This window comes from Schistocerca piceifrons, chromosome 2, assembly GCF_021461385.2.
Source record: "Schistocerca piceifrons isolate TAMUIC-IGC-003096 chromosome 2, iqSchPice1.1, whole genome shotgun sequence".
Classification (NCBI taxonomy): Eukaryota; Metazoa; Arthropoda; class Insecta; order Orthoptera; family Acrididae; genus Schistocerca; species Schistocerca piceifrons.
Genome location: NC_060139.1, coordinates 741,084,625 through 741,112,613, shown reverse-complemented (window position 1 = coordinate 741,112,613; position 27,989 = coordinate 741,084,625). Strand labels below are relative to the sequence as shown.

The 27,989-nt window shown below is 38.5% G+C and overlaps 1 protein-coding gene across 1 annotated transcript in view; it reads right to left on the bottom strand.

Annotated features, from left to right (window-relative positions):
• LOC124776229 (GRIP and coiled-coil domain-containing protein 2-like) overlaps positions 1-27,989 on the bottom strand; it is a 282,612-nt gene that overhangs the window by 122,748 nt on the left and 131,875 nt on the right. The window contains exons 9-13 of the mRNA XM_047251088.1: positions 22,286-22,392; positions 12,949-13,101; positions 6,557-6,828; positions 4,233-4,398; positions 85-252 (exon numbers count right to left, since the gene is read on the bottom strand). Of these exons, the coding sequence (XP_047107044.1) occupies positions 85-252; positions 4,233-4,398; positions 6,557-6,828; positions 12,949-13,101; positions 22,286-22,392 (866 nt within the window). The remainder of the gene's footprint in view (positions 1-84; positions 253-4,232; positions 4,399-6,556; positions 6,829-12,948; positions 13,102-22,285; positions 22,393-27,989) is intronic.

The window sequence follows — 27,989 nt, the reverse complement described above, 5'->3', positions numbered from 1 at the left end:
TTGCAGTACATCACAAATTTTGTGCTTCAATTTATCAAGGGTAAGTTATCTAGCTGCAACTGTAACGAAAGGACAAAAACAAACCTTGGCTTCTTTGTTGCGTGTCTCTTCTGCTGTGACACGTTGTTCCAACAAATTTATCTGCTGATGAAGCCCTTGTTCAATTTCTCTCTGTGTGTTCAAATGGCTCTCTAGCTCTGAAACACGTGCCTTTTCTTTTTCCAGTTGTTGTGTCAACTGGGACAGTCTTTTCTGCAAGTGTAATTTTATAACTTGGTTAGTTACATCATTCACATGTATTACTACTGGTTAAATTGTATGGAGGTAAAAAAAATAGATAAACACAACAAAATATATTTAAAAAGTGTGTCTCAATTCTGACAGCATTATCAAAAGAATGAGGACAACTTTTGAAGTTCAGTCTCTGTCGGTCCATTGTGGCTTGGGGGACATTGGCTGGTACATATTTCTTGATTCAAAAAACTTCAGCAACAGCCATATATTTTGGTTTATTTTATTTTATATGTCAAATGCTACCAGTTTCGGCAACTCACTATTGCCATCTTCAGGCCCCACATGATCTTTGACCATGTTTCTAGGACTGTATGTAGGCTCAGTCAGTGTCAACCGTTCACAGAAATCTGTTGGATAACAATCGGATTTACGATTCCAGTTTTATGGCACCATTCAGTAAGACTGTTAATACGATAATAGCATATGGGGCCTGAAGATGGCAATAGTGAGTTGTCAAAAGTGGTAGCATTTGAGGTATAAAATAAAATAAACCAAAACATACGGCTGTTGGTGATGTTTTTTGAATCAAGAAACTTTTAAAAAGTTATCCTAAAACCGACACAAGAGGATATTATTTCCCCACCTCCAATGGTGCTGGAAAATAAAAACAAGAGTGAATATAAGAAAGATTTCACGTAAAATGTTATGTTTTTACTAACTATTTTTCAACATATACATTGTAACACTGAGACTTAGCCTTATCAGTGTACCAGCTATCTTATGCCCACTGTCTGAAATAAATATGATCCAATCTTTTGACTGGATCATATTTATTTCTCAATTATCGAGCAGGACAGGCAAAACTGGTTGAATTCAATTAATTAAGAAACTGTTTGGCTTGACATTTGATTTTGATCATTAGCCACGACCAAAGGAAAGTCAAAAAAGAAAAAGAAATAAATAAATAAATAAAATATAAGTAAATATTTAATGTCACAGGGGAACAAACTGAAGTAAAGACAAATTATATATCAGATTCATAAAGAGATTACAATGGAAAGTACATAAAATGAGTTATGTAGCTAGATCAAGCAAAGTGTGTGCTAGGAGAGAGAATTGCGAATTTTTTAAACTAAATGTCTTTGTGCAATACGTAAAGTTGGTTATGGAGAACAATTAGAACTACACTGGCATAAAGAAGGATATTTGCACTGTGTATACAAATAGCTTCCTCACAGCACAGTTTGAGGCAGTGCTACCCTTACTACCAAGATGCACTCTCCTTGGCCACACTATACAAAGAAACCCTACAGCATCAGCTGATCAATTCACCCGTTGCTGTATTCGTTTGGATGTTACAGATAGTAAATAATCGCCACAAACACAGGTTTTCAAACACATAGTTAATGTGTATCTGAAATGTAACTTTGTTCATATGGAAATTCTACAGCATGATATAGTAATGAGATGAAAAATGTTCAAAGGAAACAGTGACAAATATCAACCTACCCAACATGATTACAGAGTAGTGGATAGAATGGTGTGAGGTAGTTATGATTACATTTTTGAGGAAAGAGGATCAACTTAACTAAACTGCAGCAGATAAAACTCAACTTCTAACTTAGCCCACGAACAATAAAAGGCAGCGAGAGGGCCAAAAGCAGGAACTTGTCTTAAGATGTGTGATTTTGCGACTGCAAAATTTGAGTTCTTGTACAAAATGTAAAGAATTTTCCAAATAAGCACTTGTGCTCGGGCACAAATTTTGGCAGGTAAGACTGTTTTGAGTGAAATTGCTTTTGCTATGTAATTCACTAACGATTCCACATGAAATTATTCATAAAGTGTGTCGTCATATTCTAAAAGCGTGTGGAAGCATTTGCAGCCAAGAAAATGCAGAATAACTGGATCCTAGTCTCAATTAGTGCATATTAATACACATAAATATAGATGTTACATAAAAATAAGACTCCCACACAGTACTGGGGCAGAAGAATGAAATGTAGCCTCCCTACGGTGCTAAAAGCAATGTCACAAGTGGGTTACCAGACAGGTGGTCTGTGTTGACAAGAAATTGCTCTTAGCCCATACTGAAATCTACAGTGGTATGATATATTAAAGCAAAGTTCTGGATATTAACAAATGGAGAAAGACAGGCTGTTTTATATCAGCAAGTAAAGAAAAATATCATGATCTTATTAATAACTAGTGTTGCTTATTTATTTGAGCAGAGATCTGCTTTTTGTTATATACACTATGATTGTAGTGGTACTGCATAAAGTTCTAAGTCATAATTAAATTTAATTGTGACTGGGTACAAATTAAACAGAGTATAATCTATATTTATGAAACGAGAAGCTATGTTTCAAGATATATGTGTAAAATTTTGATCGCTTTTCTAAATCACATACTGTCATGTAACTTTAGGAACACATTACTTTTTGTTTATGTTTGCAACAATAGGCCTGATGTGGTGAGTACCAGCATGTAGCAACTGTTGGGTTGAAGTATGCAACAGAGAGAGAGAGAGAGAGAGAGAGAGAGAGAGAGAGAGAGAGAGTTTTGTAGGGCCTATATACGCCTGGGAGGTTGTCTGCAAAGGTAACAGGTCCAGGTCACACTGGTCTGGTGCATTTATCATGCAGAATGTTCCAATATGATTTTTTTAATACATGTAGAGTCCCCAGTATGTTAATGGCACATGATCTTTAAAGCCATTAATAACTGTAATGATGAATATTTTCTGACAATTGGATGGAACCGTTACAGCAAACATATCATTTTTTTCTGTATTTGATGACTTCTTTGTTAAATTGTGTTCATTCGAAACCTTTCCTAACATGGCAGAACAAGATCCTACCTCCAGTTCAAGTTCATGTGCCCACCCCATCAGCATACTGCACATTAGGTTAAGGACAAGTCTTTTATCCAATGAGAGGATAAGAGGGAGGAGCTTACAAACTGTATGTTTGTAATTGAATGATTTTTATTTCAATCCTTGCTGGGAGTCCATCAGTAACCACTCAGGGCCAGCCCAAGCGATCTTCATCATGAACACTCTTCTGTCCGCATGGACTATGGTGGTGGGGGTGGTCATGGTGAGGGTGGAGGCGTAGTCCAGGTCAAAATGTTATTTACTTTCCTGATGACCCTCATACTAATATATTTTTGATGACCCTCATACTAATATATTTTATCTTGATTTTGTGTTGATAGAAAATCAACAGAATATAAATATGTATGGGAACAGATCACATTTGACAAATTAAAGAGGTGCTGGCACACAAGTAGTATGCAGACAAAATGGATTATTGCTTATCTTTCGATGAAGGCTGAGTGACTGATACATTACCAATCAGTAATATGTTTCACTAGGGTCATGACATTTCCTTTGTACTGTTTTATAGCCTGTGACACAAATATGCAGTACAATTTCTCCTCCCATTTCTATTTTTAGATATAGCTATTTCAGCCTTCAAGTCTGGTCCTATCACATTGATGTATTCTGAAAAATATAATGGAAAATTAATTCTGAGGGTTTCCCAGGTAAACTGATGTGCATATTTTCGTATTTTGATGGGCAAAATGGATTTTCAGTTGTAAACAGTTGTAAGGCATCCATAAGCCCAAGAGATTCTTTAACTGATGAAGCATTACAATGAAGCAACCAAGTCCAATTGTTAGCTTGTTCATACTTCTCTGAGCTATAACCTTAATGTTCTATTAATTCAATTATTTATCTTATATCTGTTGCCATCATTCAAAGAAACATATATTTCATCTGTTAATTTCCTGTCTGCTTTCTCCCGAAAACCAGCTCTACCCAAAAATGCCCCTTTTTAGAAGAAGATGAAACTCTTATCCGCCACTACACATAAAATTTAATTCTATTAACTGCGCAGCAATTTTGTTATCACTGTCTCTTCCATCTTTTCAAAAACTGCCGTAAATTTGTTCCAGGAAAGTTGTACAGAAAATATTAATTGCTGATGGATTACCTCATAATCATCCATCTCCAATGTTAACAATGAGTTCTTCTTGCACTCCTGCATACTCATTTCAAGAGCTTCCTTTGTTGCTTGGTGATTTGTTTCTTCCTCTGACAACTTCTGTTGGAGTTTGTTCAGTTGTTCTTGTAACTGAGACACTGTTATTTCTTTTTCTCTGAAAGCAGGGTGAAAATATTAGTCACTGAAATTTATCTCTTCAAAACCACAAAAGGCATCTCAGGTAACAGGTTTTGTCCCACAGTAAAGCATATCTTAAACAGCAACAAAAACCAGTTATTATTTTATTCAAGATGCCTCGACTGCTTTGCAAATTTTTAGAACTATAGCAATGAAACACTACTGCAACCTGTCCCTAATGCATTTACTGATTCTTTTATCTGTCAGTAATTCTTATAATGTTTTTTTATGACTACTGGAAGCATCCCGGAAGTCAAAAAGTGGTCATAGCATATGTAGATCAAAAGTATCTAGAATTGCTATTATTTTGATGTCATATTCAACTACTGGTCCACAACTGTATGTCACCTTGTTGAGCTGTTTCTTGGAGTACTGCTAATACAGCAATGTTACGCAGCAGTACTTAAGGCAGTGCTGGATTTGGCTCTGTTATCCACTGATCACAAACATATTAGATTTGGACTATAAGTCTCAGTATCTTCATCAAAAATAAAGGAAAGAAGATATGTGTTTAATTTCCCATAGACAATAAGGTCATTGAAGATTCAAAAGCAGCTCAGTTTGGCCACAGAAAGTGGAAGAATTTGGGAATTTCTTTCTGAAGGAACAGTCCATTACTGATCTTACGTTTTTTATATATTCATGGTTTAACCACTGGTCCCATTTCTCAGTTTCAATGAAAATAGTCCCAACAGGGAACACAAATTTTACACAAAAGAATGAAAAGCAAACCTATCACAGAGTGATGTCAGCATAAATGAAATCTAAAGAACCCACAACAAGTAAATAACTGAACTGATCACTAGTCATTTTGATATGTCATTAATGCTCAATGATGATGATAGCTACAATGTAAAAATATTGTGAAGCCATAATGAATCTTCCACTGTGACTTAAAGCTTATCCTGTTATAAGTCTTCCTGGCAGATCAATACTAAACCATGATAGCTTATGCTATCGAAATCACCTGATGATGTTACAAGATGCTGTTAAGAAATGTTGCAAAAGCCCCCAAAAGGATGTTTGCTCCATGACAATGTATATCATTACCACCCTTGTATGGTGTAATATCTTAGTTTCAGATTCTTTTATTAGCCTAGGTTGAAGTTATGTAGCTCAACCATTGAAAATTTTAAGAAAAACTGGAGCCAAAAATGAAAATATTTACTTCTTATATTTTGGAACTGACTGAAAAATATTTACTTATATTTTGGAAACTGTTATGATTTTGGATTGTACACCTCTTTTCTCAATCGATCTTATGTACAGGAGTCAAGTATTTGGGTAACAAGACTCTATCAAACAGATCATACAAATTACAGTGATCTCACCATATAGTGGAGATGCTGAGTTGAAGATAGGCACAACAAAAAGACTCTCACAATTAAAGCTTACGGCCATTAAGGCCAACACTAGACACGCACACGCGCCCCCCCCCCCCCCCCCCCCCCCCCCACACACACACACGCGCGCGCGCGCTCACGCAACTCACACATACGACTGCAGTCTCAGGCAACAGAAACCACACTACCTACCTGCAACTAAGCATCAGCGCTGTATGGGGAGTAGCAACTTTCCTTCTTATAATATTGTTACATTCTATCCTGGATTTTCGATTGAAATTGCGGTGATCTCTTATTTCAAATGCCCTAAGGGCTCCATCACCATGGATGTGTGCTGCTACAAACAGAATTTTCTGTATGACCGTCCAAAATTTAGATGGCGTACCACGAAAACTTTTTACAAACACAACAGACTGTGTACCTTCTTCTTTTCTTCCTCTCCTCTGGCCAAAGGTCAACATAAACTGGACAAACAAACTTTACAGTGCATCACTGCAAACTTGTGGGATCTTTACCTTAGGCAGTGTGTGAAAGCGAGATCCTTCAAAATCTACATCTTATTACTTACAACAGTAGTAGGGTTAATAGATTTGCAGCCAGTTTTCTGATAAAGAATGTGCTTCTACAGACCAGTGGTTTAACGATTTATATGGTGAGACAGCTGTGAGTGAAACTGTTCTCAAAGAAACTACATGATTTAAAATTTCATACTTAGCATAAATTCTTTTTTTACTACATTAGTAACCAACAAAGTAGTCATTTAATGACAGTTACATAAATTTTATTTCTCACCTGTAACTGTTATTCTGTAACTCTACCTCCTTTCTCAAATTTTTCAGTTGATTAGTTTGTTCCTTCCATGTTCGTTCCAGGGTCAACTTTTCACTACTACAGGATTCTAGAAGTTTCTCCACATTTAGTTTTTCCTCAAGACACTGTTCTAGATGTTTCCTTAGCTTTTCTAAGTCTGCCAGAGCAGTGTCTTGATTCTTCTTAGCTTTGCTCATTTCAGCTTTCTGTTGCTCTAGTGTGTCTTGTAACTTGTCGTACTCCTGTTGAAGAGTCTGCAAAGAAAAGAAGCTTTACTTACAAAAATGACTGACATGACCTATTTGTTGTAATGATGCAGTGTAGCAAGTAGTCTGACTTCGTCTCATAGAGTAGAGCTTCCTCAGCACCTCAGTAAGTTTGTCTGTTACATACATATGTGATTCCAGTTTGATTTTGGCCATTCCTATCAAAAAGCTACACAATAAACACATGTAAGCTGGAAAATGGCATGGGTAGTCCTGGGAGTAGTTCAGTCTTTTCTGTTGCATGTTCTGTTGGTGGTAAGTGTGGAATAAGTGGTAGTGGTTGAGTGCATGGGACAAGCTTTACAGTGGTATGAACTCAGGGATAGAACTGGTGGTCTGGGAATCTCATACAGTGAAACATAACTGTTTTGAAGATTTATTCCTTCTATCCTTCTTTTATTGGTGACTTAAGTATTTACTTTTCTATGTCTTAGTTTCTTCCTTTTTTCTCTTTTTAACTTCCCTATTTGACATTTTCTTCTATCTCATCTTTATATCGTACTCTATTACTCCAGCTTCAAATTGATGATGGCAGTGTTCACTTCCTACTACAGGTTATGCTTTTAAATACATTTTTGCTTCCTTTCCTCCTCAGGTAAGGGGGATCGCTCATACTCAAGAGTCGAGGACCTGTTGACCAATCATTTTCTCTTTTTTACCCTAAAAGGAGGAACCTGAGATTCTGAAAGGTAAGAGCCCTAGTTTTGATTTTTAAATGTATCTATCGGCTCTATGGTAGTTGACCTCCTGAAAATAAGAACATTCCATCTCTCAATTGGAGGGGGTGTATGGCTCTGAGCACTATTGGACTTAACATCCATGGTCATCAGTCCCCTAGAACTTTAGACCTACTTAAACCTAACTAACCTAAGGACATCACACAACACCCAGTCATCACGAGGCAGAGAAAATCCCTGACCCCGCCGGGAATCGAACCCGGAGGGGGTGTAGGGAATAGTAATTAATAGAGGGCATTCAACAAGTACTGCAGCAGATTTTATTGTGCAACATGATGGAATATTCCCGCTTCAGCCCCTATAGTTTTATGAAGTTCTGATAAATGGTAGCGCTGTACATAGCCCTCAAAATGGTGTCTGTAACAGGGATGTGTTCCAGGCAGGGAACTGTCATTGAGTTTCTTTTGGCAGAGCTTCGTCGATATCCGTAGGTGCTTGCAGAATGTCTATGGATACCTGGCAGCGAACAAAAGCTAGACAAGTTGTCGGGCGAGCATTGTGAGTCATTAGGTGAGGTGTTTGTCATCATTGCAACAAGGTCACCTAAAGCTGTTGATTTGGAGGAGGAGACCAAACAGCAAGGTAATCGGTCCCATCGGATTAGGGAAAGCTTGGGAAGGAAATCCCTTTCAAAGGAACCATCCTGAAATTTATATGAAGCTATTTAGGGAAATCACGGAAAACTTAAATCAGTATGGCTGGACGTGGGTTTGAACCATTGTCCTCCTGAATCAAGAGTCCAGTGTACGTAAAGCTGTCTGATCTTACGCGTGCCAGCCACACACAACTGTGACTCCTGCAATGTTGGAATGTGCGCAGACTCTCATTCAAGGTAATCAATGGAGCACAATCAAACACCTCACTGCACTACTGGATGTGTCTTTGGTAGTACTAATACACTCGTCAATCAGTTGTGGTGCTCAAGGTGTGTAACTACTGGATTGTTTGCTGTCAAACCTGAGATCAGGATTGCCTGCATGTTATGAGGCTGACCACAACTTTCTTTCTTTCTTAACATCATCACAGGTGATGAAACATGGGTTCATCATTTTTAACCAGAAACAAAACAGCACTTCACGAAGTACCTCTCCTCCAAATAAGAAGTTCATAGTTGCACCAGCTTCAGCCAGTCATGGTGACAGTCTCTTGAAACTCTGAAAGATTATTCTGTTTGATATTCTCCCTTATGGTGCTATGATGAAACCAGATGTATACTGTGCTAGCCTCAGAAAATTGAAGCAATGACTTCAGTGTAACAACGACTTCAGCATGTTTTTTGTCACAAAAATACAAATGAGATTCTCCTTCCCCATGACAACGCAAGGCCTCACAGAATACTGCACACCCAAGAGGAGCTCACAAAATTCCTTTGGGCTCTTCTTCCTCATCCACCCTATAGCCCAGATCTTACACCTTCTGACTTCCATCTGTTTGGCCCAATCAAGGACACACACTGCAAAAAGCAGTACAAGGATGATGGGGAGGTTACTGAAGCAGCAAAATGTCATCTCTGACATCAACCAGTAGAGTGGTACCATGTGGCATACTGGCCCTTCCAGTAAGATGGCATAAGGCTGTCGCATTGAATGGAGATTATGTTGAAAAATAGGGTTTTGTAGCCAAAGGAGTGGGGACTAAGATGGTGTATTGGAATTCCAAATAAAACCACCCTGTTTTCAGAAAAAAGATGTGTGGCTTTACTTGCTCAACGGTCCTCATACTTTTTTTCTGACAAAGTTAGCACTGCGTTTATACCTCTCTCATTATGACATACTATGTGATCAAAAGCATCCAGACACACTCAAAAACATGTGCTTTTCATATTAGGTGCCTGCCAGTTACTCCATATCAGCGACCTTGCAAGAGAGCAGAATGGGGCACTCCGCAGAACTCCTGGACTTCGAACGTTGTCAGGTGATTGGGTGTCTCTTGTGTCATATGTCCGTATGCGAGATTTCCACACTCCTAAACATCCCTAGATCCACTGTTTCCAATGTGATAGTGAAGTGGAAATGCGAAGGGACATGTACAGCACAAAAGCGTGCAGGCCGACCTCGTCTGTTGACCGACAGAGAATGCCGACAGTTAAAGAGGGTCATAATGTGTAATAGGCAGACATCTATCCAGACCATCACACAGGAATTCTGAACTGCATCAGGATCCACTTCATGCACTATGAAGGTTAGGCGGGAGGTGAGAAAAATGTGGATTTCATGCTCGAGCAGCTGTTCATAAACCACACATCACAACGGTAAATGGCAAACAATGCCTCGCTTGGTGTAAGGAGTTTAACATCGGACGACTGATCAGTGGAAAAATGTTGTGTGGAGTGAGAAAGCATGGTACACAATGTGGTGATCCGATGGCAGGGTGTGGTTTTGGCGAATGCCCAGTGAACATCATCTGCCAGCGTGTGTACTGCCAACAGTAAAATTCGGAGGCAGTGGTGTTATGGTGTGGTCGTGTTTTTCATGGAAGGGGCTTGCACCCCTTGTAGTTCTGCGTGACACTATCACAGCACAGGCCTACACTGCAGTTTTAAGCACCTTCTTGCTTCCCACTGTTGAAGAGCAATTCAGGGATGGAGACTGCATCTTTCAACACGATCGAGTCCTTTACGATGCTTTTGGGATGTTTTGGAACACCGACTTCTTGCCAGGCCTCACTGACAGACATCGATATCTCTCCTCCATGCAGCACTGCGTGAAGAATGGGCTGCCATTCCCCAAGAAACCTTCTAGCACCTGAACGTATGCCTGCGAGAGTGGAAGCTGTCATCAAGGCTAGGGGAGGGGGGGGGGGGTGGGCAACACTATATCGAATTCCAGCATTACTGATGGAGGGCGCCATGAACTTGTAAGTCATTTTCAGCCAGGTGCCTAGATACTTTCGATCACATAGTGAACGACAATTAATTCCTCTACTTTAATCAATACAAAAGACCAAGTCATTATATACCACCACAGAAGTAGAACCTCTTCAGACCGTCTTATTCCCTGATACTACATATATAATGTATGAATTATGAGGGATAGTTTTCCCATAACTTAAAAAACAGAAGACACAAAGTGCACTGACACACGCAAGTAACAACAGCACTTTTGACTACTTGTTTGCATCACATTTTGCATAAACTGGCTATTTCATTTTTTTTCTTTTGCTCTGTTTTTAGTATTCAACTTATATTCCAGTTGTAATTTAGACAAATAATATTAAAGAACCAATAGTCTGAATAGTAAACGAATACCAAATTGAGAGTTGAGCATGTGGAGGAGATGGAAAACAAATGGCAGAATTTACACTGACAAGAGTACAGTTTTATGATCACCAAAAATGAAACAATATAGAAATAAACACTGATAACATTTCTACTTACCAGGCAGCAAAAGAAACATATACTAAACTATCTAATGGAAAGCAACCAGCAACAGTACAGACTGCATCTGTTTTACAGTTATAAAATCTTTTACGAGTATCAACTGCATTTCCCATAGAAATACCATACATATGCAAATAATTCATGCATATTTTTTCCTGAATTTAAGGACGAAAAACTGGGGTGCACATATTAATTGTAACGGGGTGCGCATATTAATTGTAATAAGGCTGGTACTGCTCTGCCTCCAACAATACACAATACATTACACAACAGAGTTGTTCTCACCTTAGTCTGTAATGTGTCAGCAGCCCAGCAGAAGTGATATATTAACCACATGTTAAGTTGTTAATTATGGTTACAACCTGTCGTTATTGCTTGTGCACAGCTAAAGAAAATGTTTTATTGAAGAAGTGAGAACATTGGAAACCACTTAGCAGGAAGAAAGTACGATATGAGTGAAGGTTGTATTCGCGACAAGTAAAAAAACAAAACACAGCTTCCAGAAATGAATGGCAATCATCAGGCATTTCGTGGCCAAAAGTGAAGCAGCTTGGCCTTTTTTTAAAAAAATACTCTGCAATTATGTAGATGAGAAGTGACAACACAGATACATGGCGACTAGTGGAATGTGCCAACTCAAAGCAGAAAGCAGGTGTAGTAATATAACAACAACCTTATCAAAGTCTTTACTGACAGACAGTAAGTTACCCAGCTACATCTTCATCTACATGACTACTCTGCATTTCACTATTAACTGCCTGGCACAGGGTTCATCAAACCACTTTCAAGCTATTTCTCTACTGTTTCACTTGAACGGTATGTGGAAAAAACAAACTCTTAAATCTTTCTGTATGAGCTCAGATTTCTCTTATTTTATTACAATGATCATTTCTCCCTATGTAGGTGGGTGCCAACAAAATATTTCTTCATTTGGAAAAGAAAGTTGGTGATCAAAATTTTGTGACAAGGTCCTGCTACTATGAAAAACGCCTTTGTTTTAATGATTGCCATCCCAATTTGATTATCATATCCATGTCACTGTCTGCCCCGTTTCAAAATACTGTAAAACAAGCTCATCCACAAACAGGTCTTCCTTGCCATCTCCTACTCTGACACCAGTAAGCTTGTTAACCAGATACTGACCAGCAGTTCTTGATCATTCAGTATCATCCTGGCCTTGAAAAGCTGTCACAACCTTCACTAAGGCTCCGATACCTCTCATCATGCCGTGAGTTGAGAGGTAACTTACCCAAAATCCTACCCGTATTACCCATAGTAGTGCTCTGCTGTCCACCCAACTTACAGAGTATCTTTGTCCATCCCTATTCCAATCCTGCATTCCAAGGGTCATTCACTTGGGGTCAACCCATCTCTTGTGATCAACCCAGGTGCAAAGCCTGTCCCATACACTCACTCACCACCTCCTAACACAGTTCAGTCACAGGCATTTCACAATAAAAGGCAGAGTCACGTGTGAAAGCAGCCATATTTTATATCAGGTATGCTGCAATTATTGTACAGCATTCTATGTAGGCATGACAAGTGACCAACTGTCTACGTGCATGAGTGGCCCCCACCCAGCTGTGGCAAGCCACAAATTTGACCATCCAGTTGCCAAACATGCCACACACTTCAACACAAACTACTTCAAAGAGCTGCTTCACTATGCGAGCCGTTTGGGTACTCCCTTCCAGCACTACGGTTGCCACTGCAATAGAGTGCTGCAACCAGAAAAGCCATCAAATGTGAAATATGTTGTGTAACAGGCTTTTGGTGGCAAAAGATTTTACAGGTGCTGACATTCATCACAAAATTTGTGGCATACACAAACCAAATGTGACAAGTAAATGTGTGTAAAGGACGGGTGCTACTGATGACGATGGAAGTGACCGGCCACTTTAGCAGGAACACAGCCATGGTGAGAAAAAGAATGTACTATGGAACAGTAGTAGAGTATTCTTACATTCAGTGAAATATTACAATTAAACTTACCTGAAGATGTTTTGCTTGTGCTGACATCTGTGTGACACACGCTTGAAGTTCTTGTTTATCAGTTAACAGTTTATTGCGTTCAGCTTCCAGCTGAGTCAGGTGGGCTGTGAGCTCCGCCACACGCTTCTTCAGCCTCACCGCAACTGTCCGCAGCTACTGACACCACAGAAAAGAAAAGTACTCAGCAGGTAATTTATTCTCCACTCGTTTTAAATTTTATAGGCTTCTCTGCAGTAGTTAATTTGTGCCAATGTACCCTTAAGCAAATACAGAACAATATTAGTGGCTGCATGCAAGTTTTTTCTGCAAGACTGTTGATGATTGTATATGTCATAACAAAAGCCTCATGATACACAATAGTAAAAGTCATCATTCACAAGATTTAATTGGAAGTAGGAGAAAATAAAAAACTGATGACACATAAATCTTCTCATAGTAAATATCTGATTCAAAGACCTGACACCTGTACCGATGTTGTTTACAAAGTTAGCGGTACCTCTTAGCTTTTATGGCCCTGATCCGTCACCATACAAATGTTTAAGTGTCACAACAATATAGAAAGCATGGCTTGCTACTCACTACATGGAGGTAGGCAGTGCTGAGTCATAGTGAGGCACAATGAAATGAATGCTAGAAAAATTTAAGTTTTCATACAAAGCCCACCTTCAGAAGTAGAAACCACATACAGAGTCGCCCAAATAGAACTCTCACACACACGGCCACAGTCTCCAGGTGCCACACTGGCTATGCAGAACGAATGGTGCACTGGGAGACATAAGTCACCATATTTAGACTGTCAGTCAATGCGTCAGAATGCCACTTCATGCAGCATAATGTCTAACCCAATAACTCACTCCAGAAAAGCAATCCCCTTTGGGTATAAAAGTTAAGCAGTTTACTCCCTATAAATATATCCATACAGGGTTCATGCCACTAGGCCTTAGTTTTTGAAAAAATCGAGGTAAATTGTTTGAGCAGCTTACTACTTTCAATAGGAGAATTATCCCAACATTTAGAGCAATTGTTTACCAAACAAGTTCTTTGTATGTTCAAATACCTTTGCTTCCATACCCTCCTGCCGCCCCCCCCCCCCCCCCTTCTCCCAGAAATAGGATAATTAAACATATTTCATAAAATTGTAGAGTACCTCTACTTTGTGCAATAATTACAGGATAATATCATAATATAGGTAAGAACAGCACAGTATGTGGTAATGGATAATCATAATGCATATTGTTTCATATTATCATTGAGACAGTCTTCTAATGTTCACTAATTATGAACTGTGTGTTTACACAGACAGAATACAAATTTCTTTTCTGGTGAGTATTGGGCAAAAGAAGTTTTGCATGCACCAAAATACATTTCAAAGTACATTTCATTAATTAAGCATGGTGCTGAAGATTTGTGTGTTTTTGTATACTATTAGGATATTTACCATCAAATGCACTGTCAATAAAAAAATTCAGGAAGAACCAATGATACGAACCACATGCATTCTGAATAAATACATGTTTTCAAAACTGGGTCCTAGTGCCTTCAACCATTTTACAAGGGTTAGTGATCGCCAATCAATGCTTTAACGCACACCAAAATTGATGTATCATCTGTTGTACTCTCTCCTTGCCATGATTCTGTAATATAACCACATACGAAAACCTCATAGTTCCTGCTGCTGTTGTTGTGTAGATTGAGTAATCACCTTTGGTAATCTTTGGTGGAATTTATTATTACTACATATTATATCATAGTAAGAGAAAGAATACAAGTTTATTTTCTTGTGACTACTGGACAAAAGAAGTTTTACATGCACCAAAGTACATTTTCTTCATTAACCACGGTACTGACAATTCGTGACTCTTTGTACACAGTCAGTCATGACATTTACCATCCAATGCACTATCAAGACAAAATGCAGGAAGAGACAATGACACAAAACAATACTAGGATCACGTAACAACTTCCTCGCCTTTCTTTGCTGTTTCCTACCTTTTCAATATTCCTCCATCTTATCACCATGTTGTCTTTTACTTCCTTCTGTTCATGTGATTTTTGATTTCTTTTTTCTTCTGCTTTTCATGCCTTCTAAATTTAGTATTGTATTCTATGAAGATTTTTTTCTGATGCTTCCAAATCTTTAATGTTGTTTCTTTCTAGTTATTTTCTTCTTTCTGTAATCCATGCGCTACTGCCAATTTCTTTTTTCAAAGATACAGGGATATTTGTTTTATTAGCTTGTTATCATTCATTCAATATGGTGTGCATAGAAGATTAATCTTCAGGACGATTAATCTTCACTTTGACATTACTTCTGATATTTTCTCTATATCTTTGTAGATCTCCTTATTACTTCTCATCTGTTCTTTCTATTGCACTCATTATTTTTCTAATAATCTGCCTTTCAAGAACTTTTGTTCCATCCTGTTTGTAGTTCACTGTTAGCATTCACATGTATATCAACATTCTGCCCATACAACTGTGAAGCAGTGTTTTGCTCTTTTAGACTTGCAATTATTGTTACAGATATTTTTTGTTACACCATATGCTCCTCATATTTTATTAACTCTAACATCAGTTGCAAATTTTCCTATTCTAATCTGTACAGTTTCTCTTAGATGTTTGAATTTATTAACTCACTCTATTTTAACTATTTGTTTTTGTGTGTATTTTGGTGTATATTTCATATTAGTCATGAATTTTGTTTTTTATTTTCCAGGTTAAAATTACAGGCCAGTTCCATTTGCTACTTTTTCCAAAAGATTTATTTGAGTATCGACTGTTTCTACCAGATTTTCTGAAAGTATTGCAAAAACATTCGCAAAAGACATGCATTTTAGTTTCATTCCATTTGTTTTTCTTCTCAGAATTATTGGTTCCATTTCGTGAATTTTTAGTTCCAAATTCCAGATTCTTAGAATTTTTTAAAGTAGTTAAACAGTAAAGTTAATAAGTCATTCCCTTCTCTAACAGCAGTAGTTGCTTCAAATGCCTGGGATATTTCTGCCATAAATTTAGAGTTTCATGAATTAAGTTTGCTAATTTTCCTTTAACACCAACTTCTCCCAGATTTTATCTATCGTTTCTCTGTCTACCAAATCGAATAACTTTTTCAATCAAAAAATGATAATATTACAGGTTTTCAGGATAACATTTTGTGGCAAATTACTGATTTTAAGTGAAATATGTTCTGTGTAGGATCTTCAGTTTTGAAAACCATCTTGGTATTCTCCCAGGGCTTTTGTTCAGTTCAGTAGAATTTATGACAGTATTTTGTATGTCACTGGTAGAAGTGACACTCGTCTGTAACTGTTGACTTTTGTTTGTATTCGTTTCTATGCTTATAATCTTTGATTCTAACCGTTTCAATAGTTCTGCTGTAATGAAATCTTCACCACCTGCTTGATTGTTTTTGGGTGTTTTTATGGCTAAACGAATTTCTATCTCTCTTAGTGGGAAATTCTGTTCAAGATTTTCTGGTCTGACTGTAATGGACACAGTGAAATGTAAACTCTGTGAAAGTTATAGATACACATTGGAGTACTCAGTCTTTTGTTTACCTGTTTATTGTTTCCACTGTGACTGGTATTAAAAAATATATGTAAATGCACTCAGGGAAGCTTCCTTTGTGTGATGCTAAATAAATAATTAGCCTGGCATGATCATGAGTACACAAGAATCAACTCAATCATTATTTCAACTTTACTGCAGCTATTTAAATACATTTTCTCGTGGCAAATTCACCACCAAACGACACTGGTATGTAAGTATTGTGTGTGGCAGTGAAAATACCACCTTTCTGGTGAAGAAGATGTAAAGATACGGTTTTTGCAAGTGTAGTTCCAATTTATTACTGCAAATATTAACAACAAAGAGAAATGTATAGCTACATTTTGGAACTGCTTGCTACTGAAGTTGCTGAGCTAATTTCAAATGTCATGTCCAAATCATCATAAGCTTCCCCATGTAAAGACTTAGAAACAAGCTTTACCTTAGAATATGAAGAATCAGAGTAACATGAAGTTAAAAAATTGCTACCCGATGTAAAACTAGGACAGAAAAAGCCATCTACTTTGCTCAGAGAGATGTGTGTTCTTGCCAGAATGCAAGGGACTGATGATTTTCTATGAACCATATTTCTTCAACGACTTACCAACTAATGCATATTCTATACCAGTAACTAGTCGAGGTGTAAATCTCGAGGCAATTGTTTCTATAGCTGACAAAATCGTAGAGATTACAATACCAAGTCAGTTTGTATATAGTACAGAAACTGGTTTGTCTTCATCTCAAGATGATGAACTTTCACACCTGGAAAGACAGCTTGCAAAACTAATGACACAGATTCAGGAAGCAGATTGAAATCACTGCATAATGCACAGAAACACTCCAGGTGCTGGTATCATTATACATTCAAAAACAATGCGACAAAGTGCAGACTGCCATGTTCGTTTATTTCTCAACAGCCAACTAATGGTCAGGCAGAAAACTACTATGCTAACCACTTGGCAAGGCACAGAGTGAGGAGCTGTAGCATCACAGATTGAGAAGGCTGAATCATCTCTTCACTTGTTCATAATGATTTGCAAAACATATCTTCAATATTTGGTTGATTCTGGGCAAACATTTCCATAGTGCTGGCAAAAATATTAGACCACAAAAGTATTATGAAAAAGCAACTTTATGCCGTAAATGCTTCTATAATACACAGATATGGTAAAAACTACAGAACCTTGAAATAGGCCTTCAGTGCAGATTTCCATGACCATTTTTTCTTGCAAATGTTTCCCAGCCAATTACTGGTGTCGATTTGTTGGTCATTATGGGCTGTTGCTTGATGTTAAGTCAAAAAAATTACTTGACTAAGAAACTTTAATCATTAGTACAGGCTCTGCAAATGTTCCTACTGACAGTTTAGGGTTTTTGATTGACTTACAGCACAAATTTCGAGACTTGCTAAAGAGAGATTCTAACATTCTCATGAAGAAACCTAATTACCACTATCCGGTACTATGTTTACAAGATTTCCACTGCCAATTCACCAACTGAAAGATATTCTCTTAAAACTGACCTTATCTGAGCATATCACCACATTCATGTTACACCAGAAGACATGTCTCAAACAGCTGTTATCAAATTATTTGGACTTTCTGAAGATGCCATTTGGCCTACAGAGTGCAGCACAAGCATTCCAATGATTCTGAATGATTTGCCTTCTGTTTGTTACTAGTTAGATGATATTCTCGTTGCTTCAGCATCAGATGAAAAACATACAACGCATCTGCAACAGCTGGACAAATTCCATCTTAACATTAGTGTATGGAAATGCATTTTTGAACAGAGATATCATTCTTGGCTTACTGTGTGTCACATCAAGTAATTTCAACATTAAAGGGAAGGGCTTCCTACAACAGCAGCAAAACTACGCCATATTTTAGAACTGGTGAATTTCTACATGTGTATGTTACAACATACTGTATAAATCCAATAACCTTTGTTTAACTTGTTCAAGAACACCAAGAGGAAGGGTAATCATCCTGTTATATGGACTGGGACATAAACTGCTCAGAAATGAAAAGAAGAAATGCCTAATGAAACTCAGCCTGGTCATCTCACAGCAGATATTACTTTAATTTTGATGGCTGATGCTTAGGAATATGTTACAGGAGTTTCTTTGCACCAATTGCAAGAAGGAACATCTGAAACATCTGTGATTTTCTCAAGGTCTCTTGCTGACACACAATGCAACTATTTTCCCTACAAATTTAAATTGTTGGCAGCATATCTGGCAGTCAAACACTTTCTTTCTCATTTGAAAGACAGAGAATTCAAAAATATTCACAGATTACAAGCCATTGACATTTGCCTATAAACAGTGCCTTGAAAACACACACAGGCAAGTGTGCCATCTGGAATTTCTCAGTCAGTTCATCACATATGTTTGATAAGATACTGGAGGAGAGAACACTGCTGCTGATACATGTTCCAGAGTTGCAGACACCATGTTGCCAGCCAGCAATTCGTATGAAGATATTGCTAAGGCACAAATCAATGATTCAAAAATGGCCGAAGTGAAGAATTTAGACTCCTGTTCCTTAGCAACTGCAACAATATTGTTACCTGATAGATCACAGCTATGCTACAGATAAGCTCCGGCCATACCTTTCTTCAGCTTACTGACAGCAAGTCTTCCACGCACAACATGACTTGGCTCACTCTGGGATGGAAGACACAGTCGACTTGATTCAAAAGGACTTTATTTAGCCTTCACAGAAATAATATGTAAAGGTGTGGGCAAAAACGTGTTTGCTGCGAACGAGCAAAAATTTCAAAACATATGACCAGTGCTCGTGGAGCTTTCAATGAATCTGACAGTCACTTCCTGTCATATCTGTGTTGATTTAATGGGACCATTAACTTTCCCTCATGACTTCATCTATCCCTTAACAATGACTGACAAGTCTACATGTTGGCCGGAGGCAGTTCCATTGAGGGGCATCTCTGCATAAAGTGTTGCCAGTATTCTCTTATTATCATACATCACACAGTTTGGAGTCCCATAAATAGTCACCATTGACATAGGATGGAAGTTGAGTGTCAACTGGTCATTCCCCTTACAAAGACCCACAGTATACACCACATCAAAACTGCTGGTTACCATCCAGTGTTCAACGGTTGCATTGCAACATCAAGACAGCATTAAGGGTCCCGGAATTTCACATGACTGAGCTGACAACTTACCAACAATTTTAATGGGTCTCAATGCTCGTGATTCCAGAACATAACACCACCACTGCCAAAATGACTTGTAGCATGACAACTAGACTTCCAGCTGATTTCTTTAATCCTACTCCACTGGAGTGTGACATTCAACCTGCCACATCAAACGGCCTCATTTGATGATTGACATTACACTACGTCTGCCTTCATACATCCAGAACCCATGATTTTTTCACATGTATTCATAAGACATGAGGCATGGAAGAAACCTCTACAACCTATCTATGATGGACCGTATCTGATACATTCACACTATGAATTCTCTGTTACTGAAATACCTCATGGTCACAAAAAAATCTCCATTAACAGACTCAAGCCACCCTTCATGCTGAAGAATCCATGGCAGCTCCATGTAAACAACCAGTTCCAGTCACCAAAACTACGGCACGTCATCCGGCAACCCAACAAACTACATGTTCTGGATGTACAGTGCACTTCCCAGAGAAATACCTCAATTTTATCACTGAGGAGGGAATAACATGTGGCTGTAACGGATACAGTGAAATGTAAAATCTATAAAAATTATGGATACTCAGTGGAGTACTTAGTCTTTTGTTCATCTGTTTACAGCCTCCACTGCAACTGATATTAAAAAATACATGTGTGTGCATTCACGGGTAGTATCCCTTGTGTGGTGCTAGATAAATAATTATTTTTACTAGAACCCACACTGGTATTGCTGGAAATTCTAATTCAGCTATAGAAACTAGACAGTTTAAGAGCCTGTCAAAATATTTTGCTAGTATTTCAAATATTTTGCTAATGTTTCACAATTTTCTTTGTTATTTGATCCTATTTGCTTGCATTTCTATCAGATGAGATTTTTCAAAAGTTCTTTTGATTTCCTGGACAATTTTTACTGATTTCTGTGTGTTGTTCTTTTTTTGAACATCTACATTTCCTCTACTTTTGAGTTCTTAGTTCTAATACTCCTTCACATTCCTCAATCCACTAAGTTGTCTTTCTATTCTTGGCCAATCCTAATGTTCTCTTTGCTGCTTTAGTAATTTGTGCCTTGTGTTCACACCAATGACCTTTTTTAGTTGTTGTTCTCTAAATTTTTGTACATTTTCTATTGTCAAATTGGGTCTACTGGAGTTGTACCTGATTACTTTCTATGTTTTCTTTTTTGTTTTAGATGGTAGAAATCTTTATTTTAACCTTGAGATAGATATTCCTTTCGAATACAGCTACATGATCCTAGATTTGGATTTAAAGATATCCAAATTTTGACTTTTCTTGGTAGTTTGTGAACACATGTGGATATGAGTTTTAATTGGAACATATTAAATATATTGATCAGTCTTCCACAATTTCTGTTTGTTCTTGAGTGTTCTGCAATTCCACCTACAATATTCTTTATTATTATTATTTTCATCATCATAATAATAATTTTTTGTTGTAGTCGGAGTATCTGATATGGTAGGCTAATAGGGTATGTTGCTGCCAGTTTTATCACACTAGCCACCATAAGTTACACTTACTTTTTACAGCTTAAAAACTGTCTAATCTACTGTGGACAATTAACTGCACATCATCAGAACAGCTGGATGTTTTCTATACAGTACATGTCTCTTACTGTTCTACTTACATGAAATTTAATCTCTCCCACTTTCCCTACAGATTGACCATTCAGCTACAGCAGTAACTAGCAATAATTTTCCTGACATGCAGCTATTTCCTTTATATACAGATAATAATAGCATATTTTATTTGTAAATAAGTTTTAGTGTCTTCTTGGTATAGGTTTAGAATACATACTAGATCATTTTTGCAATAATTTCAAGTAATAATATCTTTTCTGTGTATTCTCAACCTAATGCAGAAGACTACACACTGCAATTCATATTTTAGCTACATTCAACAGAAGGATCTCTTACAATGTGGGCCTACTTCACATAGTTTCTCACTGCAATTATTTAAGTCTCTTACATCAAGTATAAAACCCTCAGTTTCTTGGTTCACTCTAACAAGATGTCACTGTGTACTCATTTTGTCATTCACACATTCATTTCCTATGACATACTACTACTGAACGGTAAGCCTGACACATTGTATACTGCAGTGATAGTGAAAGGACCCATACTTACAGTAAGTTTTTTCCATTCATATTTCTGGATGGAAACACACATCACTATATAGAAACAATATGTTTTCTAGATAAAATGCAACCACAATGGACTGCTTACACAAAGATATCACATCTTATTTGAAACTGCGAAATTATCTACTAGCGTTCCATAATATGAGTCAAGGAATTAAGCACAAATCTGTATGGGCAAGCTTTTAGGATCTTCTGCATTATGAGAGCTGCCTCTTGGTTTTACAATACTTTTTTAATAGTCGTTTACAGATTTGAGCGAATAAGGAAAATGATGCTTTATAAAGTACCAAGTAGAACAAGGAAAATGTTTTATAAACTACTAGGTAATAAGCTGAAGGGAACAGTCACAGAAATCATATGCAGGAAACCGCTACTTGGATGTAAGCAATAAAGAGATGAAGGTACAAATGAAAATAACATTTTAAAAGAAATCACAAAGCAGATTCTATTACATACCTTTGTGTAGCGTTCTTCAAATGTATCTTCAAGATCCTTAAGACGTGCTTGTTCTTCAGTTTTGCTGATCGTGCTGTTGCTTGTGACCTCACTGCGAGCAACATCCACTACAACAGGAAAACAATAGTTCACACCTTACAGAACTTTTACATATCTGAATTGCAATAGTCTTAGAAGACACTTTGAAAGCAACAAATGGCGTACTTAGCACAGAATGTGATTTAAGGGTAAACAAACCTAATTCAATTATGTTTAAGAGTAGTACAATGGAGAATTATGGCTTGCTTAACATAAACATTACGAGTCACAAAGGAGTTGAAGAAGTACAAGAATTATTTTACCTGGGAAGCAAGATCATGAATTCCATATTTGTGGGGATCGACGGCCTCCAGAGGACATGAAATACAGATCTTACACATGTGCTTGATAATGACACTTAGTCTAAATTAGCTATCACATGATTAAATAAACACTGCATTACAGCCTACTACAGACCATGTTAACATTTCTTAAGTTTATGAATGATGGCCGAAGCAAGCAAGGTATCAGAAGCTGACTGGCACAGGTGAAGAAAGAACTCTACTTCTATCAGATACTGATATGGAAAATAACTGAGACTGTAGTACAACTGAGATCATAATAAAGAAAGGCTCGGGGTTATGGACGTGACTACATGATGAATGTAGAAATGGTCAATAGTGAGTATATGACTCATGGAGACACTATGTACAAAAAAATCGGTTGCGAATTTTCACACTGCTGAGGCAGAGGGCTATAGAACAGCTACCAGTTCTGCAATCGACACCAAAGTAGTGGGAGTGTTGTTCATGGCTTCTAGCAAGTGTGAAAGCATAGTTCATCTTTTCTGCATTTTTAGACCTGTCAATATATATGATTTCAGCACCTTGACACTGACGGAGGATTGAGGGAAAGCTATGTTCCTTATTGACAGGGGCAACAAAGATTTTAAGTCCTTCGAATAGGCAGGTCTAACTGGGCCTGTGGTCTGTTTGTACATCAGAGAGGAGCATATGGGGTCAATCCACAAATACATTCAAGTGAGGAGAGGGTCACTATGAAGAGTTTCCAAACATATTCAAATTTGGAATGCCAACCTAAGTCAGTCTTCAGTGGGTTGACACATCAACAATGGGAAAAATAATTTCGTAATTTGAATGTCTAGAGAACTGGTAGATGGCAATTGTGTATTTCAGGATGAGTTGGTTACACTGAAACCACAGATATACAGGGCTATTACAAATGATTGAAGCGATTTCATAAATTCACTGTAGCTCCATTCATTGACATATGGTCACGACACACTACACATACGTAGAAAAACTCATAAAGTTTTGTTCGGCTGAAGCCGCACTTCAGGTTTCTGCCGCCAGAGCGCTCGAGAGCGCAGTGAGACAAAATGGTGACAGGAGCCGAGAAAGCGTATGTCGTGCTTGAAATGCACTCACATCAGTCAGTCATAACAGTGCAACGACACTTCAGGACGAAGTTCAACAAAGATCCACCAACTGCTAACTCCATTCGGCAATGGTATGCGCAGTTTAAAGCTTCTGGATGCCTCTGTAAGGGGAAATCAACGGGTCGGCCTGCAGTGAACGAAGAAACGGTTGAACGCGTGCAGGCAAGTTTCACGCGTAGCCCGCGGAAGTCGACGAATAAAGCAAGCAGGGAGCTACACGTACCACAGCCGACGGTTTGGAAAATCTTACGGAAAAGGCTAAAGCAGAAGCCTTACCGTTTACAATTGCTACAAGCCCTGACACCCGATGACAAAAGTCAAACGCTTTGAATTTTCGGTGCGGTTGCAGCTCATGGAAAAGGATGCGTTCAGTGCGAAACTTGTTTTCAGTGATGAAGCAACATTTTTTTCTTAATGGTGAAGTGAACAGACACAATGTGCGAATCTGAGCGGTAGAGAATCCTCACGCATTCATGCAGCAAATTCGCAATTCACCAAAAGTTAATGTGTTTTGTGCAATCTCACGGTTTAAAGTTTACGGCCCCTTTTTCTTCTGCGAAAAAAACGTTACAGGACACGTGTATCTGGACATGCTGGAAAATTGGCTCATGCCACAACTGGAGACCGACAGCGCCAACTTCATCTTTCAACAGGATGGTGCTCCACCGCACTTCCATCATGATGTTCGGCATTTCTTAAACAGGAGATTGGAAAAGCGATGGATCAGTCGTGGTGGAGATCACGATCAGCAATTCATGTCATGGCCTCCACGCTCTCCCGACTTAACCCCATGCGATTTCTTTCTGTGGGGTTATGTGAAAGATTCAGTGTTTAAACCTCCTCTACCAAGAAACGTGCCAGAACTGCGAGCTCGCATCAACGATGCTTTCGAACTCATTGATAGGGACATGCTGCGCCGAGTGTGGGAGGAACTTGATTATCGGCTTGATGTCTGCCGAATCACTAAATGGGCACATATCGAACATTTGTGAATGCCTAAAAAAACTTTTTGAGTTTTTGTATGTGTGTGCAAAGCATTGTGAAAATATCTCAAATAATAAAGTTATTGTAGAGCTGTGAAATCGCTTCAATCATTTGTAATAACCCTGTAGGATCCCAGTTTCCGCCAGAATACTGTCAACAGTGCTCATGTGAGAGGCACAAGTGGTCAACATTACCACATAATGATGAATTGGATTTAACATCTGAAAAGCCGATTGTGGTCCCAGACAATATGTCTGGCACCCACAGCCTAGTTGTGACAAGGCCAATGTCCTTTACAATTGTAGAAGGGTGGTGTGATCAGTGCCTCAAGAGGTATGGCTAAAAAAGGGCTGAGCATTAAGTGACAGCTTATAACTTGAAACTTCCTGGCAGATTAAAACTGTGTGCCCGACCGAGACTAGAATACGGGACCTTTGCCTTTCGCGGGCAAGTGCTCTACCATCTGAGCTACCAAAGCACGACTCACGCCCGGTACTCACAGCTTTACTTCTGCCAGTATCTCGTCTCCTACCTTCCAAACTTTACAGAAGCTCTCCTGCGAACCTTGCAGAACTAACACTCCTGAAAGAAAGGATATTGCGGAGACATGGCTTAGCCACAGCCTGGGGGATGTTTCCAGAATGAGATTTTCACTCTGCAGCGGAGTGCGCGCTGATATGAAACTTCCTGGCAGATTGAAACTGTGTGCCCGACCGAGACTCGAACACGGGACCTTTGCCTTTCGCGGGCAAGTGCTCTACCATCTGAGCTACCGAAGCACGACTCACGCCTGGTACTGGGCCACCAAACTCCCTCGATTTAAAACCTAACCGGGAACCTGTGGGACCACCTCGACTGGGCTGTTCACACCATGGATCCTCAACCGAGGAAACCAGCACAGCTGGCAATGACACTGGAGTCAGCATGGCTCCACATCCTGATTGGTACCTTCCTAAACTTCACTGACACTCTTCCTGGACATCCCGCGGCAGTCCACATTGCAAAAGGTGATTATTCAGGTTTTTTAAGGGTAGTCACATTAATGTGACTGGACAGTGTACACGGCGAAGTAATATATTGATGTATATGAGAGAAACCATTTGTCTAATGGTTTAAATGCCCTGCTAACATAGTTAAGAGCAAATGTGAGAAAGAAAACGAAACCACACTTTTCATAGCACAGCATTTTCTTTCTCATAGTCTGTTTTAATGGAAAACCTATTAATTGTTGTTTTTATATCCTATGCCCATCCAAATGTTTATTAGAGTATCGTGTAAAACTTGAAATAAAGTGGTGAAGAATGTCACAAGATCTTTGTTAACAATGTTTCCCCTTTGTATATTAGTATAGATTATTCAGCACAGGATATAGTGTGTTATAGCTATAAGGACTTGATTTAATAGATTTCTCAGATTAGCTGGCACTGATTGCTTAGCACTGACAATTGACTTATCGCCATGGGTCACACCTTCATCACCAGGGAGCTATACACAAATTTAACAATGAAATTTCCTCCCTATAGTACCACATCAAACTGTAAAACAACTGTGACTGAACAAAACTGATATTTTTAACATGGGTGCAGTATCCTCCCTCTGGTTCTAATCATGACACTGTGTACTTGATACAAATGAAATGCTTCACAAAGGGAAACAAGGAGGAGCAGTGTTAAGTTACTAATATTATGAAAATATCACTGAAGAACTAGCCACACTCTTTGAATGGCTGATGTATTTCACTGTGACTAGTTTTCAGGCAGGGCCCAATGACAGATGGCAGCACAGATTTCTCGTACAAATTTCACACATTTGTCATGAGGAAAGGTTTTGCTTTATACAGCACAGCAGAGAGGTCTGCATCACTGATATGTGACATACTGAACACGAACTAGACAAAAGGCACAATGGTGGACGTGTATGTGACATGAATGAAATTCGTATTTGCAGCCCTGTGACCACGAGTCAACATTATACTGGAAACAAACTTAACAAACTGCAGTAAATGTAAGTGAATGTTACCTGAAGAGCTTTTCTTTGGTGAAACTGAAACATAACTCACATGTAAGAGGCTGATGAGCTCGAGACTGTTACAGCCAGTTAAAGTCCCCATTGAGGAGGCCTGCAGTAAGAACTGCATTTATCAGTCTCTAAATTGACATGAACATAGAGTACAAATAAACAACTCTCATGAAATACAAAGGTTTAATGCACAAATATTCTTTACTTCCTAAATAACCAACAAAAATAATTGAGAAGAGAGAAAATGTGAAAGAAGTTGGGGGGGGGGGGGGGGGTGCAAGAAGATGAAATGACTGAGAAGTAACATTTACCTATTGGATACAAAATAGGATGGCATGTAGTATCAGTGACATCCAAACACTCTTTGTGTAATGGGTCGTTACAAAGAAATTTCACTAGTCACAGTGACAAGCATGTATGTTTTCTTACAGGATGGATATTATTATTTAACTTCTTTGCAGTCTACGATTGAATGAACCAGTTCATATTTATTGGAACTCTAGATAAGGCACAGGGAGAGAGATTGCACATTTGGGCAAAACTTTATACACATTTCTAGCCTTCAAAATTGCAATAAATGTCAAATTGACATGAAGTATACTACGTGCTGGGATACGCAAATGATTATTATTCCAGCACAGCTGCACAAAGGAGAGTGAGTACTATCAACAACATACTGTATACATGGGAAGAATATGCAGCAAGTTTCTCATTCAGAAATTACATTTGATTGATGTTTGTGAAAAGATTGTGTTATGCCACATGCAAGAAGGGGAACATCTACCAGCATGTGTAAAAATTTAACAGTGGCAGGGCTAGGGGCGACTGAGGTTGCAGTTAATCAATCCGCGATACTACTACTGGCGACATTTGGGTTCCATGGCCATTGACGAATATGATATTGATGCGTTCAAGAGGGTCACACTCAATGTTGTGAAGAATCTCAATGGTTCCGTATGACTTCCACCTGAGAGAACAGGCACACTGTGCTGGATTGTACAATCACGTCACATGCCTTGAGCCAGGAAACAAGCTAATTTGTATCAAGTAAAGTATCCACGACAATACGAGGATGTCTGGATCACCACGAACTGCCAGCACAGCGAACATTTTTGTGGCTTCCCTTGACAAGGCAGCTGAGAGCCACTCACCAACAGCGGTGTGCCCAACGACAAAACAGGGCACCGAAGCAGCACAATACCATCTTTTCAGATGAGCCTCAGT